The following is an 18,718-nucleotide window of genomic DNA, read 5'->3' as shown; positions in this document are numbered from 1 at the left end:
AACTCTGTGGACCTTAGCGTGAAGGAGAATAGAAGAATTTATCCATGTTTAGCTGAAAATTTCCCTTTGAGTAATAAAATCTGTAGACACAGCCCACTTTGAAGACAAATGGATCATTCAGAATAGAGATGGAAATTAACATCCAAGGATTTGGATTTGTTGTCATTAGGTAGAATTTATCATGCTCTGCAGTAGGAGAAATTGTATATTTAACACAATCTGTAATTTTGAAAAGTAGATATGAATTAACCTGGCTGGAGTAGTAATGTCAGGGGAACGTCAGGAGGTGGGGCATTCCCCCACTGCCAGTGACTGCCAGGTCTGGTTCTGCCGCCAAGCTGAAAGCAGGTCGAAGTACCCAGTGTAACTGATCTGTTGACCTTATTATTGAAGGAAGGAAATTTTCCAGTAAGCATGGATACATGTTCCTATTCTGGATTTTAATTTTGTCAAGTGAAATTTCCAGGCCTTATTTGCACTGAGTAACTTTTTTAGTGGAAACGTTGCTTACATTTTATTTTCTGTTTAGCAGGACAAGTTAATTGTCCAGTATTGGTATGAGTAAACAATATTTTGATTTGTCTAAATATTCAGAAGTAGTTATCATCAGCATACACTTGTTACAGATTCAGAGTGCTGATAGCTTCTATCAGAAAGGGAGCCCAATTACTGTAGAGTCAGTGTCAGGTATCTGAGACCAGTGTGACAAAGCTGAGGTGAGATCTTTGAAGCCAGGACAAGGATAGTCAAAGGTGGGAGGGATCTACAATTGGTGAAAGTTAACTGGATTTATATGTAGGGTGCTGAGAATGCTGCAGATACAATGCCACAGGAAACAGCAGCAGTAGCTGTTGTAGGTTTCCCTGTCATCAATCTACCTGTTCAAGGAAGCAGAAGGAGTGGGAGCGGTGTGAAGTAGCAGCTGTGACTGGAGCACCTGTCAAACCCCTCCCTATGACTTGGAGTATGCAGAATACATTTACAGAGCAGACCTCTCTCCATTCCCAGGCCTGTCTACAAGGCTGGGGAGCACTGCAGGCTTGGTGGGAATAGGGCTTCTCTTCTTTCTCTAGACTACTCCATGTGTGGTTTGCTGCTGGTGACACTGCCATTCACTGAAGGAGGTGCATCAGAGCGGATGTATGAATGGGAATTCATGCATCTCCTGGTACTCCTGCCATTGGGCCCATGTACTAGCAGGGGAAGATAAAAATGTTCAAAAAATGCTTGTTACAAAAAGAAAAACATCAAGAAATTTACAAATGATCAAAGATGACCTGAAGTTTGTGTTTTTAAATTCTTATACGTAACATTGAAGTAATGAGTAGGGCTCTGCCAAATTCATGGATGTGAAAAATGTGTCATGGACCATGAAATCTGATCTTTTGGGTGGTTTTACCCTATACTATAAAGATTTCATGGGAGGGAGGAGTCCAGTGTTTCTCAAACTGGGGATCCTGACCCAGAAGCGGGTTGCTGCCTTCAGAGCTGGGTGGCTGGAGAGTGGCGGCTGCTGGCCGAGGACCCAGCTCTGAAGGCAGCAGCACAGAACTAAGGGTGGCATGGTGTAGTATTTCCACCCTTCTGCGCAGCTGCTGGTGGGGTGCTGCCTTCAGAGCTGGGTGCCTGGCCAGCAGCTGCCACTCTCTGGCTGCCCAGCTCTGAAGGCAGCACCACCGTCAGCAGCAACGCAAAAGTAAGGGTGGCAATACCGCAACTCCCATAAAATAACTTTGCGATCCCCCCACAGCTCCTTTTGGGGTCCAGACCCCTGCAATTACACCACCATGAAATTTCTGATTTCAGTATGTGAAATCATGAAATTTACCTTTTAAAAAACGTCTATGCAATGAAATTGATCAAAATGGACCATGAATTTGTTCCCTACTAAAGAGGCATTTCACAATGAATGACTTCGAAGAGAAATTCTTGCTTTATCTGCTAAAAAGTCAACAAACTAGAACTTAGGCACTTTAAAAATTGTCATTATCTGGATTATTAACTACTCCTATTTTAATGACTTTATGCTATAATCTTTAATATATAGTTTTTTGTTAAAAATGTGCTTGTGGGGAGGGGAATTAGGAAGAAGTTTTGGCTATGTATTTGTATGGTTCTTCATGTGACCCTCTGTTCTATATTTAGTAGATATGTACTAATATATGAAGTTTACCATACAAGGTTATTCTCCTTTTTACCACACTTGCATAAATTGTGATATGTTACAAGGATTTGTATGTTTGTGTTAGTAAAAGAACACATTTGTTTGTTCATGAGCACACATCCTATCAGTCAGTAGTGCAAAGGATGTACAGTAAAATCTTAATATGTGATGAGCCTGTTAATTTTTTTCTTTTTCAGATATTTATGGAAGTCTGGGGAAATAAAGCAACCTTAACTGGCCTCTCAGCCAAGTTCCTAACTTACTAAATACATGTACTTTTGCCAGAGTAGCACATTGTGCGTAAGTTCAGAACTTACATTAGTAACACATCTTTTTGTATTAATCACTGTACTATATGTGCAATTTTTCTTTTGTAGGTGGGAAATCCTTTGGTCAGAAGCACCTACCAAGGTGAATTCTCCTCAGGCTCGCCAGTTCACACCTTGTATTAAACAGATTGACTTTCCCACAAATCTAATTCGATTGGAAGTAAATAGTTCCCTTCAGGACTATTACACTGAATTAGATGCAGTAGTACTACATGGTGTGAAAGAGAGACCTGTACTTTCACTTAAGACTTTGATGATAGATATGAATGATTTGGATGAAGATGATGATGAAGAAAAGAATGACTGTGAAATGGATAGTCTTAATAAACAGTTCAGCGTTGCAGCCCTCAGGGAATGGACAACTAATGGATATTTTGATAAACTGCCTTATGAGGTAAGGAAAAAATGCTTATTATACTAAAATGGAATTGTCTCAACCAGAGGGCAGAAATGCTGTATAGTTACTGATCCAAAGCTATTTTGTTTTCCTCACTGATTATGCAGTTCCTTGCATTCTGGTTGTGGGTGTGTGACTTACATAATCATTGTATAGTTATTTCTCAATAGTCATATAATAAGTGACTCCGTATACTTTTGGTGGTTATTAGCCAGTCAATGTTCAGGTAACCAGACTGTGAGCATGTACATTTGAACTTAGCTATTACAAACCCTCAGTTCTGCCTCTTGAACTCAGAATTTTTCATCTGTTTCCCAGTAACATGCACACTGCTGTGGCTTTTCATTCCTTTAATTTGAAAAATTCCAAACTTTACATGAAAGAGAAGGGAAAATACTAAAAATCAAACTACTGAAATAGAAATCATTTTAAAAATAGTTTAAACCCTCCATCTTTCCCATTGTCACTGTCTACATCGGGCATCAGGACTCTTGTCCCTAAAATAATTACTACACAACATATTTGTATTTGTTTGTATTGGGGAAAATCTCGGCATCTTCCACCCAATTCAGTGTTGAAACACAACACAAAATACACTAAAGCCACGATCTCCAACCTTTTGCATACTATTTTGAAAAAGTCAAGAGGTCACAATCAGTCTGTCCTGTTCTAGTGCATTTGCAGATCCCCTCCTCTGCAACACGGAAGACGCAGGAACCACCTGTAAGTTCTATGGGAAGAGTACACTCAGCATGGGGGAGTCACCAATAGCTTTAGGGCCAGCAAAGACAGCTCCTCTCCCTTCCTCCCTGTAGTCCCCAATGCAGAGGGTATATTGGCCGTGGGGAGTGGCTGGAATACACTATGCTCAACTGTTTGTACACTGTGTTGGGGACTATAGCCTTCTACTCAGATTATAGCTGTCTGTAGGCTTCCCTTATCTGTAGTAAGGGAGAGAATTGGGGAACCATAACTGGTACTGGTTTCCAGCTTTTCCTTTTTCTCACCTCGCTTTGGATGTGCTGGCTGGTTTGGGGGGGAGGAGGAGCCATCCTTTGCTAGGCATTCCCCGGGACTCAGGCAAGCTCTCCTTGAGCTTCCCAGACCCTAGCAAGGAAGAAGGCAATAAAACAGGCAATTACATTCTCCTTCCCCTGCAATGCAACAGCAGCTACTGAGAGTGCTTCTAGCTGGAATCAGAGCTGCTCTTGGTGTTAAAGGGGAAATGCTGGGAGGTGGTGTTCTCTTCCACCACCTCCCCAAGTTTGGAGCTGGTTCAATCACTTTCCATTTTAAAATTGCAGGGCATGGCTCAGAGAACAAATTTTCAACTCAGAATCAATTGCAAAGTTTTTTTTCTTAACACAGTCACCCCTGAGGGCCAATCTATAGAATCTAAAGGGCCAAGCTGGGCACCAGTGCATTATAGCTATTCTGGGAAGAACCTGGCTGAAGGGAATGAGTGGGGACGAAGGAGATAAGAGAGGATGTAAGAGGAAAGTAGTGGAGATTGTGGGAAGGGGAGCAAGGAGGAGGGGCCAAAAGGGTTGAACTTTTAAAAGAAAATAGTTTTCCTTTCAGCTCACTTTGGTTTCTGTAGTTTTTCTTTTCATTTAAAGTTTTTAGTATTAAAATACAACATTCAGTTTAAAGCGGATTCTTCATAATAATTGTGTGATATTCAAACTCTGGGCCCTATTCCTCACTGTTTCCTTATTCTAATCAGCTCAGGATTCAGTCTGAATTAATGGGGAAATAGCTGTATTCCGGCCTAAAACATTTTCAGGCTGTCACAATACATACAGAATAGTTTAGTTTTATATAAACATTTTGTTACTCCTAATATCTCAAATGCACAAAACCCAGGCAAAATATTTTATTGTTTTGAGTGTACTCTGGGACACAGACTGCCTTGGAAAATCTTGTCATGTATTACTGTGTTCATTATTTTTTTCGTCATTTAAAGAAAATACTTCTTAAACTAGGAAAAATGTGTTTAAAAATAGGTCTGTTTTAGAAAGGATGAGCAAACTGATTTGCAGTATACTAGTCTGTTGGATTAACAAAAGGCTTCTTTTGGTGGTCACATTCTTATCTAGGTCCTTAAAGGTATCAGCAAAGAAATGTTTCTGTTGTGCCTACGAACTCCTGTCTCCTATTTGTGTGTCTCCATTTTTCTCTCCTTTCAGTGTACTGCTTTTACCTGTTTTTTACCCATTTTTTTTTTTTAAATGTTGGGTTTCATGAATGCATTTATATGGTCTCTCAGGTATCAAGGACTTTTATGTTTGTGTGTGTCCAGCCCCTCATCCATCGAACACTTGCAGGGTTCACAGATTTGCTGCTACCAAACAAACAGAACGCCCCAGCTTACCGGTTTCACCTCAGATCACATCATATCAAGGACTTTTATGTTTGTGTGTGTCCAGCCCCTCATCCATCGAACACTTGCTGGGTTCACAGATTTGCTGCTACCAAACAAACAGAACACCCCAGCTTACCGGTTTCACCTCAGATCACTTCCTCTCTTTCAGATTTTGCAATCTCTCAGTTCTGACTTAATATGCAGATAGACCTATATTGTGAGACATATAATACACACATGACCAGACAGGGAAATAGGTATCTGTTACCTCCTGCCTGAAAATAACATTTCCAAGCTATTTCACCTCCTGGTGGTCTGCCTTAACTCCAACACCTTGAGAACATAATTTTTAGTATAAATACATAACTCTTTAAATATTATCCAGACACACATTTCGCAATGATTATGACCACCAGTGGGCTATTGGCTCTCCGTAGAAACCTCATTGGCCACCCTTTGGTCAACTATTATGCAGATATCCAACCCAAGGGATCCCTTTAAAACTCTATGCTTTCTCTCTGCCATTTGGCACCAGGAAGTCCATGGGTCATAAGAGAATCCACTGGGCCCTGGCTTTTTCCTTTCAAGGCTCTAGATTATTTGATTCCTGTCTCTGACAGGAAGATCCTTTTAGAACAGTGTCTCTCTCCCCCCACCCTTTGTGTACTCCATTCTTTAACTCTAGAAAAGATACTGAAATTTTGCAGTATGTCTTTTCCACGTTGGTCAAAGCCTGCATCCTGAGGCACATAGGTGATGGAAGTTGCTTCCTCAGTAAAAATGAAAGCCTGCTCCACCTGAGTGGCTTTGGCAACTTGAGTAAAGAAAAACATCAGTGGACAAATTTTGCAAAGCAGTCAATTGACACTCTCTCCACACATTTACTTTGCATTGAATATATGTGCATTTGCTGATAAAACCTTTAGTCACATGGTACTTAGGGCTGTATATTCCCTCTTAAGGAGCCATTTGCTATAAGGATAGAGAGCTGGAGTATACTGTCACCCCTTCCTGTCTTTTTTTCATCAGTGCTTCTGGTACACACTTTTTTCCTGATAGCTTGTCTGTGCTCCCTTTTTCATAGCTTAGGTGCTTGCTGACGTACTGCTGTAGCAGACCTGGTCATGGAGATGGAAAATTATAATGCCATTTACCTGATAATTTCTTTCTGGCAACATAGACTCTCACCCAGGGGAACTTTGTTCTGAATAAGGAGCTAATGTAGAATCCAGAGTCTGTGCAAACTTGACTCAGTCTTGGAAAGGAAATTATTGGTTAAGCGAAGTTGTAATTTGCTTTTGCTCAAATTAAAATGCTATTGCTGAATAAATTTACTGTAGATAAACACAGTACATTTAAGTATCAGAGGGTTAGTCGTGTTAGTCTGGATCTGTAAAAGTGGCAAAGAGTCCTGTAGCACCTTATGGACTAACAGATGTATTGGAGCATAAGCTTTCGTGGGTGAATACCCACTTTGTATCTGAGAAGTGGGTATTCACCCACGAAAGCTTATGCTCCAATACGTCTGCTAGTCTATAAGGTGCTACAGGACTCTGCCGCTTTTACAGTACATTTAGTGGTTACAGTATTGTTAAAGATATATTCCAGGCATTGAAGAGCTAAACAGTCTAATGGGAAATTGGTTCTTACCTGTATGAACCAGTAGATTTTCATCAGCTCCAGGGAGTTCAGAAGACAAACACTAATGTGACTTGGCCCACCAGCTAAGCCCCAAACACAGCCCCAAATGTTACCAAGTCTGATGAGCCAGGATGACCTGACCACCACCAAAAGGGTGGTGGTGGGGAAAGGGTACAAAAAATAATGTAGGGATACATATAAAGGGGCGTATTGGTAGTTTATCATGATCTGCACCCAAAGTTTTAGTCCCATTTCCCCATAAGTTCCCTTACCTTTCTGGCAGGTCCACAATTTCCTGGGGAAGCAGTCCTACCTCTGACACCAAAATGTGGAAGTGAACTCTCAGGTGGGGGGAAAAAAGAAAAATCCAGCTAGTTGACTCCAATTAACCAGTCCTCCCAGAGGATGCTGGCAGTCAGTGAGAGGGGCCTAGGGTTTTATATAAGCCCAGACCTAGCTCATTCCACGGGGGAGAGAGCAGAGTCAACACCCAAGGAGACTGGGAGGCTGAAGGAGTGCCACGGGAAAAACAGCTCCAGAAAGAGGTAGGAGGAGAGACTATAATCTTGGGGAAAAGGTACTGAGTTTGGCTAGAGTTGAGGCATGCCTTCTTAGGAAACTGGACTTGCCTGAGAGGTAAGAGAAGTTATTGGGAAATGGGACTAAAGACTGGGTGTAGATGATGATAAAAGGCGTGTATCAGGTTTTTAGTTTATAAGTATTCTTACATTCTCTCTGCTGTCCTTTTCCCCCTCGTCCTTTCTGGGGTGGTCACATCATTCTGGCTTACCAGCCCCGGTGACATTTGTAACTGCAGAATTTGAGACTTAGCCAGAGGGCCGAGTCATGTTAGTGATTGTCTGATGAACTCCCTGGAGTTGGTGAGAATCCATCAGTTCATAACTTTATAAACAACGTGTGCCTTAATGGAGGAAGGGAAATGTTATATACTGTATTTCTGTAATCTTGTATATACATCTTGAGCTCATCGCAAACAACTGAGTTGCTGCAATGTGAGAACATGGGATATGATGACAAAATGGAGATGTAGGATAGATGATTATCTTTACTGTGTATAAAGAGTAACCTTTTCCTTTTTTTCTTTTTGAGTTTGTTCACTGATAATTCTTTAGAGCTGTGAGTGGAGACTTCCAAACTGGTGCTTTGAATGCAGGTTCAATATATGAATGTTCATGCTGTTGTTTGGCATATATTGATCTAATGAGTTATCCTCTTTAAAAGCAGGGTAATGTGTACTTTTTCATTTTGGAAAAGAGAAAAAGTATATATCCGATTTTTTATAATTTTTTTTGTGTCTTATCCTAAGAAAACAACTATCTTTTTGTATTCCGTTTCCTTTCTGTTGAAATCATATATCGGTTTTAAATACCCTCTGTTGTTTTTTTTTTTTTGTAACAAAGATGGCAGCTGGCATAATTCTTCATCAATGCATAGTAAAACAGTTTGAAGGAAACTCCACATGTCATGAGATTAGTTTTCAAAAGCAGATATTCAGTTCAGCTGCATTCTGGGAGTTGTCCTGAACACAGAATAGTATAGCACATAACATATTCATTATAGTATAAAATTGTACTTTATGCTAGGGTACACACACACACAGAGCAGGTTTTTGACAGACAGCAGACTCTAGACTAGCAATGATTAATGGTGGTTAGCCTGTAGGCTTAGGACCTGTTATTTGTTTAATCAAAAGTGAGCAAAAAGTATTTACATCTCAATGTCATGATCTTAGGCCTGGGCTACACGAGGGGAGGGGGCGGGGTTCGAACTAAGATATGCAACTTCAGCTACGCTATTCGTGTAGCTGAAGTCGAAGTATCTTAGTTCGACTTACCTGGCCATCCTCATGGCAGCGAGTTGAGCGCGGCGGCTCCCCTGTTGATTCTGCTTACTCCTCCTGCCGAGGTGGAGTACAGGCGTCAATTCAGGGATCGATTTATCTCATCTAGTTGAGAGGTGATAAATCGATCCCCGATAGATCGATCGGCAGGTAGTGAAGATGTACCCTAAGTGACATTTCATTATCCTTTTTTTCATTTTAGATATTACAAAATACTCTAATTTTAGTAAATAAAATAAAATGTTGGGATTAACTTTTCTGGTTAAGAGACTGATGTAGTAAGAGATTTCATCTCAGGTGGTATAGAGTTAGTGTTCTGTCACTTAGGAAATACTTTTAAAATAATTAGTTTAAAGGGACACTGGTGAGCTTTTCATAGTCTTGCCGCTGTTTGTAGTGCTCAGAAGTCAAAGTATTTTTTTCCATTTAGCCAAACTTTGATGTTCTCCAGCTCCAGTTTTCATTACAGTTGAAATTAATGTTAATTTATCAGAAATTATGTCAGCATAATTCTGGAAGTAGGTTTTGCTGACTTGTATTCCCTTTGTTGGTCAGCTTGCCTGTTCAACAGGAGAGCACTATAACTCACTAAAGATCTTAGATGAACAGTGGATATTTTACTGCAGTGGAAAAAAACTCAGAAGGAGTAGTGACTATTCAGAAAATATATATTTATGGTGGATTATAAAAAATGGAATAGGTGAGAGTTACAAGCACTACTATAATTTTAGTGAAAGCATATGTTTTAGAAGTATAATAGAAGCACACAAAGAACTTTGTTAAGCAACTGTAGCTCTAAGTGCATTTCTTAACCATGCAGAAATCAAGGAACTTTAGTTAAGCCAATATTAATGTCATGCTACCTCGACTCCCATGAAGTTATCATTCATATATCACAATACCTAAAAGCACTAACTCCTCAGCTGTGCAATATATTTCCTTTCTATTGCAACATGTAACCGACCACAAAATGCATGTTCAGTTCTTCACAGTCTCACTGAAATGTACAACCTAAACTCCAACCTCAGCTAGTTAAAGAGTTTCCCTGTAAACCTGTACTAGTGAAGTCTGTTGTTTGTACATGGAAGAACATTAAGACTGCAGTTAAAGTTGTGTGGTTGTAAGGAATTGAATGTGTGCACAAATTGTATTGTTTGTATGTTAGAAATTAAAGGATGTGTGAAGCTGAGATTGAGTTTGTGTTTATTATATCTGAGTACTGAATCTAGAGCAGGGTGGGAACCAGATGTTTCATTTTGCAGGGAATTTTGTGACTTAGAAATTTCTTCCATTCTGAAACAGAACACACAAAAGTGTTGAAATGTCCTGTTAAATGAAAATCTAGTGGGGGGGAATTCATTTTGTGTTCATAGAAATATTTTGTTTTTACAAAATTGAAATGTTTCATTCCTATTTTGATTTGATTTTATAAAATATAAAATTTAAAAAATTGAAATAAAAAACATGTTCGGTAAAGGTTAAATGGAGCAAAACATTTATTTCAATTTTTGTTTTTAAGCAAACTTTTTGTCAAAACTGGCACATTGTTTCTAAATGTTTCGCGTTCAACAAATCTGTGTTTAGAGGTCAATAAGTATTCTGTTGGAAAAAATTTTGACAGTCTCTAAATCATTTGCCTTTATGTGTTTATGTGTGTTAATGTTGACTTAACTGGCGATTTCTTTAATTGTTAGTGAGTGTAATGATTGAATGTATTTTCTATCAATCTTTAATCTAACAAAAGTTTTTGTGTGGTAGTTTTCCTTCCCCCCTCTCCCCCTTTTTAAATGAGTATCCATATTTATATTTAGCCATGTTTACAAGCGGAACAAGGTAGGGAAAGCAAGAGTAATTGAAATAGGGCATTATAAGGTGTGTAGTAGGGCTGGGGAGGCAGATTGGGGAGTATTTTGGAGTCATGGCTGTTTGCTTTGGTACTAGCTAAAGAACTTGTGTTCAGAGTTACATCTGGCACAGGGAAGGGATGAACCCCAAGCACAAAGCAAGAACATGATTAGTCTAGGTCTAGGAAAAAAGAGTCAGAAAGTGGGAGTTGTACACTGGTCTCATTTACTTAGTTGGACTTCAGCCAGAACCATGGGGCCTGGGAGGTGTAGGGCTGAGGCTGAAGCATAGTTGAATCTTACAGCAGGGAACAGAGGGCTAAATCCGCGGAAGATCAGAGAATGGGGAGATTGGAGCAGAGCAGGGGTGCTGGAACTATTTGTATAGTGGGGATGCTGAGAGCCATTGAACCAAACTGTAAACCCTGTATATGACGGGAACCACTTCAACCCCAGGGGTGCGGCAGCACTCTTAGTTCCAGCACCTATGGAGCAGAGTCTAATTGTTGTCTGTTGCAAATGTGCTACTAGTTGAAAAACAAATGCAGGGAAGAAGAGAGAGGATGTCAACTCAGTGTCTGATCAACTCAAAGAGCAGACTGTGAAGGAAGCTATGTAAACATAGGGTTTACATTTATACAACTGTTTCAATTAGCTTGGGTAAGAAGCTTCTTAATAGTCAGAAAGCTTCTGTTTCTTTTATATGCTGAACTGCTTTTCCTCTGTTGCTTAATGTTATCTAACTGATAAGGTGGTGATTTCTTATTTAATTGTTAATCTATGGTTTATTTGAGACACTACTTTAAATAAAAATGTTAACTTTGTAATTACAGTATATTTTCTTACTGCTTGGCAAGTTTCCCTTCACACTGTGAATTCTGTGATCTGTTTTTTGTGTTTTTAATGTAGCTCATTCAGTTGATATTGAGTCACCTTACAGTACCAGACCTGTGTAGACTAGCACAGACTTGTAAGCTACTATATCAGCATTGCTGTGATCCTCTACAATACATTCACCTCAGTTTACAACCCTACTGGGCAAGGATAAATGACACATCTCTGGAATACCTACTGTCTCGCTGCACTCTCGTACAGTGGCTGAATTTATCTTGGACAGGAAACAGGGGAGCCATATCTGTTTCTGGATTTAGCAGGTCAGTGCTCAAAATACTGAGGTATTACAACGGGCTCTGTTTTCTGAGATGCTGTTCAGTAGTTTTGTTACTAAATATTTAAAAGTCTTTAGACCTCATGCTTGTAGGAGAAGGCAGGCATGCAGCTTCTTTGTGTTTTACCATGAAGGGCAGGATTTTTGGATGTAGGAAAACATTCACTTCAATACATTTTCCAGCTAAAACAATAAGAGATTGTATACAACGATAGAAGCCAGTTTAATGTGATAGATTAGATATATTTAATATATCTCATCTGCGCATGCCAAATAGTACATACAGAAAAAGTTTCTCTTAATAAGACCTCATGTTAACTTTCTTCTGTAATATTGAGACTCCTATTGTAATTATGCTATAAAAAATCTTTCACAAATAATACATTCAAAATTGTCCTTGATATAGATGAAGCCATTAAATGTCAGTATTTTGGAATTGCTGTGATATTGAACTGATTATATTTCTCACTGTGTACTGTATGAAAGAGAACTGTCAAAAAGAGGTCCTGTAAATTACTAAAGCACAAACTCAGATATATTACTGAGGGTCTGCTTTCAGTGAATTGATAAATTTAGTTTAAACTCTAGTGACTAGCTCATGGACAGAGCTAGTAAGTGATGTATGGGATTATATTTTCAGATCATTCATTAGGCCAGGATCCAGCAAACTGCTTCATATTGGGGGTGAGTCCCTGAGCCTATGAAGAGTCTCACTGAAGTAAATGAGTCTCCGTGTGGGCAAATGAGTCAACCCATGTGGAGCAGCTTGCAGGAGTGGGACCCTAAGTAATCACTGGAGTGTAATGTAAATTAAAATATTTTCACTGGTAGTACTGGTAGTAGTTCATTAAAAACAGCTAAATTGCAGGGACACTTTTCTGTACAACCACTATGTTCCTGGCTTGCTAACATGTATAATTCTTTGCTTTTTGCTCATTTGCCTTAAACAGTATCTATCAGGGCACTTCACTGTAAACAGAAAATGACTTCTTTAAACAAAAGATAACCAGCAGATGAAAGCTGAACTTCACTGATAAAACAGAAATGTTTAGTCTAATGTAACTTTTTTTCTGTATATTCTCTCCACTCACATATGTTCATTTCTGATACATTTTTGCAGTACTGCAAACCCTTTTCCCTTTCGGAGTACAAAATACACTGAAACTTCCTCTTTTTTTCTAAATATCATTCAAGATGCATGTCTCCTTATATGTAGATTTATAGGAAACAAGACATTACATAATTTAATATACCAAAGCATCTCCTAATGACGGATGTGCGGTTAGATACATTTGGTTTCTGCTGTCATATAGATTCTCAGTAGTGTCATTTCTATTAACTCAGCTTGTTGAAAACTAGAAGTTTGTGCAAGTTCAAGCTTATATAGATAAACAGTACAACTTTCATTTTTTTTCATGTGCAGTACAGATTAACCTCTGAAAATCTAATGCATGATATTTAACTGTATTAGTTAGACATTGGTGTTATTGGTAGTGGAATAACTGCCCAAATTCAAAGGATTACAAACTCTGCAAAATAACAACATGGCATTATTGGTCTAGGATAGGATTCATTTACTGATTGGCCCTTTTACTTGTCTATGGAAGTGATAGCTGCAGTGATTTCTAGTCAGCATTCCCAGAATAAACACTAAATATTCATAACTTGATTAATGAATAATCTGAATAAGCATAGCCTATTTATGTTCATAAGTGAACAAGATTTATTTAGAACAATTTTAAGAAAAAAGTGTTCTCTCAGACGATTGCTAAATGATCTGTATTTTTAGGAGTTATGCAGAAAAAGTGCATGCTGCCAGTTGGGTTTTTGGGAGGTTTTTTTGGCCGAGGCTTGTTAGTCACGCATTTATACCAGACCCTTAAGAATCAGGACTAGTGAACTAAATTATTGGTTTTATTCAAATATACCATTTACGCAGAGTTTTCACTCTTGAGTAAAAATGTACTATCTTTTATATGTTTTGGTCAGTTTTTTGAAAGATTTTACTGTGAGGACACATATCTTGAAGTGCTCTCTGTTTTATGTCTTTTGCTCTGTAGAGATGTCTTTCTGTTTTTATAAATAATTTTAAAAAGACAAAGTTTTCTGTTTCATCACTGGGCATTGACCGGTTTCTGTCTTTTTCTGGCACAGAGAAAGGGAAGTCTGCTTCCCATTTGGTTATTGCTAAATGAATTTGAGTGTGTTTTAAGGGAGTATAGATGGTAGAGGAGCTCTCATTTCTCATAGGCATTAGTGTGAATTCCTTTTGTAATATGGCCACTTCCTGGGTAAAGATGTACCTTCCTGAACAGAGGAAATCTATCAAGCAATTTTAACATTCCACACACAGCTTCACGTGCCTCCATTATCTGGATGTTGGACCTTCCTCTGATGCAGTTTAAAAATCATATTGTAAACAAATTACATTCTCTATCAATTTTACTAATACTACCTCAGATAACTTAAAGTGAAATATATTTTAAAAATCAAATATTTTGCTAAGTGTGGGTGAAATTCTGGCCTCATTTCAGCCAGTGGCAAAACTCCCATCAGGGTGGATTTGATTTAAATCACTAGTCAGGAAGATTCGATTCAATCATGGATTTCTACATAAAAGTGCATTCTTGTTGGTTGTTTTAACCTTATTACATAGTCTTCAAAACTCAGAGATAGATGTAGGTTTCATTTTTAGAAGGTACACACTATATATTTTTAAAGTGATTTATTTTGAAAACTTTTCAGATTAGTTTTACAGCTGTATCAGAAAATGAATGATTGGTTATTTTATTTACCAAAGGTAGTTGAAGCAGATATTTATGAAATCACTGGGAGGTGAACTATCTCCAGTTCAACAGGTTAATCATTAATATTTGGAGGATTTTCTTGCTATGCTGTATTAGGAGGAGAACATCACCAGACAGACATTTTAAATTGTTTTATTCAACTACGTTATGTATTCTGGATTTTTTTCTTCAACACCAAACATATAATTTTTTAACAAAGTAAGCCTATAATTTTTTTAATATAGTTAAACATTCAATTTTTTTAAAATCAGGTTTGTTTTTTGTTAAAATTGCTTTTAACTAAAATAGTTAAATGAAATATTTAAAAAAAATTAAATCGACTTCATGTCATCTAGGTCAACATGAGAAACGTAAAATATTGGCTTCCACAGCTAACTCAGTCGTCTTCACCTTCATTTTCCTGTTTGTTCATCATCTGGAAAAGAAAAACAAGCTTTCCTGCTTTTGCAGGTCCCACACGATTTCTCAATTTAGAATGATTAGTTCAAAGGAAGAAAATATTCTTTCTACACCGACAGAAGAAGCTGCTGCTGTTAAAAGTGAAATTATCACTTCAACACTCTCTGAATCCAAATGCTAAAGTGACTTCCACCAGTTCACTGGTGCGACTTTCTTTAAAACATAATCAGCAAACCTATTTCTTGAATGGTTCACCCTTAGCTCTGAAGTTTATTATAGTTAGGATTATGGAGGGATGATTGCTGGATGTCCATGTCATAGTCAACTCCTCTTCTTCGGCAGTTAAGGTCTGACTCTGGTACCAAGTATTGAGAATATTTGCAAGAAAATGAGCTGGAGATAGTGCTTGTCCCATTTGTTTTTTTAATACTTGTAATTTAACTCTGTCATTACATATTTCTCTTTTTAAGATCTCACTCAGTTCCTTCCAAATTTCAACAGCATCAGTAATAGAAGAGCTGTTTCCCTGCGTTTTGTTCAAGGCTACAGAAATAGGCTTCAGGATACTCAGTATGTGTTCAACATTTCTCTTAAGCCCAATGTTGAGAACTTTGGCTGTGAGAGTGCCATCTATTTTTTCAGGATTTTGTTCACAAACTGTCATCAGATTAGGCCAGTTCTTGATAGAGTGCTCAAAACAGTTCACTGCTGAGTTACATCGCAGGTCTTGTGGGAGACTTAGTTTGTTTCCTCCCACTTTTTTCAGAGCAGCTGCTGCAAAGTTGTTGTTATGGAAGTATTTTGCAACTTCAACAACATTAGGCTTATTTCTGAAACACTGAAGTCTTTGGCTAGGAGATGCACTGCAACTGTATGTTATTAGCTTGGAACTCTCTTCTAAATAATTTTGTCTCATCTTGGATACATTTGCAGCATTGTCTGTGACCAAGCTTCATATTAGACATTTGAATTTTTTTTCACAGTTTTGTTATAGCTTTTACTGCTGCTACTTGTAAGTGTTCTGCTGTGTGTGCATTTCCTGATGTCTCAATTGTTTCTGTAAGGAAGACATTCCCTTCTTCTATTGTCCCACAAGCACATACAACAGGATCATTGTGGACATTGCTCCATGCATCAAGACTCAGGTTAATAATTTTACCATCTAGACCTTTTGCACACTGCTCAATTCCTCTTTCATACACTTTATCCAACAGTTTGCCTGCGACATCTGCTCTGTTGGGTGAACTGTATCCTGGTCTTAATGACTGAACCATGTTAATGAAGTGTGGGTTCAACTTCTCAATCATACAAAAAGGAGAGTTTGTTGCATAAACAAACCGGGAAATTTTTTCATCAATTACCTCTTTTTGTAATCTGCTGGTTCTTATCACAAACTTATCTATGGTTGTTTCTGGATGATGGAGATTTTTTTTTTCTTTTTGCTACAGTTGATATACTGTGGCTATATGACATACATGATGTAATTGAAACACTATCATTGGCAGATAACTCTGAAACTATAGAAGATGATGATCTTGAAAGTGGATAGTCTTCAGAATCCTGTATGTTGAGGATGGCTTCTCCCAAACAAAATAAGTCAATACAGTTATTTAGTTATGATTACCATACTGCTCATTTAGTATTACTTATTGCATTCATTGACACTCAGTAGTACTTTAAAAGTAAAATTGTAAAAGGAAGATCTGCCTATTTCAGCTATTTATTTTTTATCACAACTGCATCTAAAATGATAGAACCATAGAGTAACAACTATATTTTTTGCTCAAACATGAGAAGTCAAGAATAGTCCAGAAGGAAGACTGGCGGTCCTTAAGAAAGAAATATGAAATAAAAAAGTTTACCAACCTGAAGATCCTGCATGTTCAGACATGTTCCTTTCATCATCTTCAATGCATTTTCCTCCTGAGAAGGAACACTTCTCATGATGTTTCATTCAGGCAACCAGGCCTTGCATTTCTTTGTTGCACTGTTTGCATTTTGCATGCATGCCTGTCTTACCCACAGGTAGAGGAACTTCATTAAAATATTCCCAAACTGAGTCTCTTTTACAGCTTGCTGCCATTATAGGTTTTCCCTTCTAGTGAGAGAATGGTATGATAGATCGCAAATCAAAGAAGGCTACACTCAGAAAGACCTCAAGACTTCTGGAATATGCTGTTCAAACAGTTTCACTTTTGTTTCTACTGCCTGTCCCTCCCTTCTCACATTTATCTGAAGACTTCTTTTCCTTGTCCAGGTCTATTCCACCTACAACAATCTTCTATTCATTGAACTTTTTGAAACTTTGCACTTTTAGAGAAAGGTAAGGGATTGACTCTGTACACAAATTTGCAGAGGGACAAAATAGGGTTGAGGTCTGTTATTTCTATATATATTATTTATTTAGTTTAAAACATTTTTGCTGTTAACAAGCATGTTATCTCTGGAGACACAAATCATCAGTTTGAGAAATGCAAAACTAAGCATCTCTGATGGTATCTTCTACACTGAGCACTGAGTCCTATTGGGTAGATAGAAAGATTAACTTAAATAATCTATACAGAAGCCCCTGGAACCCCATAAAATTGGGTCCCTAATCCATGAACTATTGGAACTCATTTACAAAACTTTTCTTAAACATTACATGAATATGTCTCATACTATAAAATTAGAATTTATAATCCCTATTCCATGATGAGATATTTTGAGCTATAATGTAGCTTAATTAAAACTATCTTTAGATAGGTTTTTTTCCCTCAAAAAAAATCAAATTAAATAAAAAAAAATCTGATTTGATTTTTTTTAATCATTGCTTTTTATCCACCCTGACTCACACTGACTTCTGTGGGGCCAGGATTTCATCCTATGTAATTTAAATTGACAGCATTCCTCTAAAATAACCATATATAAATGACTTTTAAGAAACGTTCTTTGTTTATACTTTGATCAGTTAAACAGGTAAGTATTCTTGGAAGTCATTATTTTAAAATATAAGGGTCTAGAAAAAACGGAATAATTTAAGAAATCTGACTAAAATAAACTTTATTGTCATGAGATGATAGAATGCTTCAGGCACGTGAACATCCTGAGGCAAAGCTGATGGTAATTTAACTTATTGATAATGTCCATTAGGGTTACAGAAGAATATCATAACTGTTTCACTTCAGAGTATTACAGAAAATAACTAAACTCCTATAATTTGGGTAGAAATAAAGGGGGGAGGGGAACTGAAGTGGAAAAAGGAGACATAGCAGGTATTAAAAAGTGAGATGAGTATTTGAATAATCTGTGATGTATCTATGCCAAAATGACAAGTATGGAGTGTCAGCAGGAAGAGACTATGAGAAGTCTTATAACATAAATAACATTATTATTCAGTTGGTGTTAGAGACGTAGTGGATTAATTCACACAACTGGAATGTCCGCGTAGATGGACATGACCTGTTCAGGAAAGTAAGGCAAGGGATCAAGTGATGCTGTGAAATATATCAAGACTCTGTACAAATGAACTGAGGTGAAAAAGGAAAAATCCCTCTGGATTAAAGGGACGTTATCAACTAAAAATTACATTTTGAAAATCGGTTACTTTAACGTATAGAGTATTAAGTGAAACAATGGAAATATCCAATTTACATATTGGCCTTTATGCTCTTTGTTTACTTTTTAAATTTGTCTTATAGAATGAAAATCATTAAATTGGTTATACTTTCAGTTCTTAATGTTGCCATGTTTACGTTTCATGC

The 18,718-nt window shown here is 37.7% G+C and overlaps 1 protein-coding gene across 8 annotated transcripts in view; it reads left to right on the top strand.

Annotated features, from left to right (window-relative positions):
• The window catches only part of FBXL4 (F-box and leucine rich repeat protein 4), a 119,129-nt gene that overhangs the window by 32,976 nt on the left and 67,435 nt on the right, over positions 1-18,718 (top strand). For all 8 annotated transcript variants that reach the window (XM_073336823.2, XM_073336827.2, XM_073336821.2 and 5 more), the window contains 2 exons: positions 2,542-2,887; positions 11,511-11,755. In XM_073336823.2, coding sequence (XP_073192924.1) covers positions 2,542-2,887; positions 11,511-11,755 — 591 coding nt within the window. The remainder of the gene's footprint in view (positions 1-2,541; positions 2,888-11,510; positions 11,756-18,718) is intronic.

This window comes from Lepidochelys kempii, chromosome 3 (genome assembly GCF_965140285.1).
Source record: "Lepidochelys kempii isolate rLepKem1 chromosome 3, rLepKem1.hap1, whole genome shotgun sequence".
Classification (NCBI taxonomy): Eukaryota; Metazoa; Chordata; order Testudines; family Cheloniidae; genus Lepidochelys; species Lepidochelys kempii.
The sequence above is the reverse complement of the archived record's forward strand: the minus strand, read 5'-3'. Positions and strand labels throughout refer to the sequence as shown.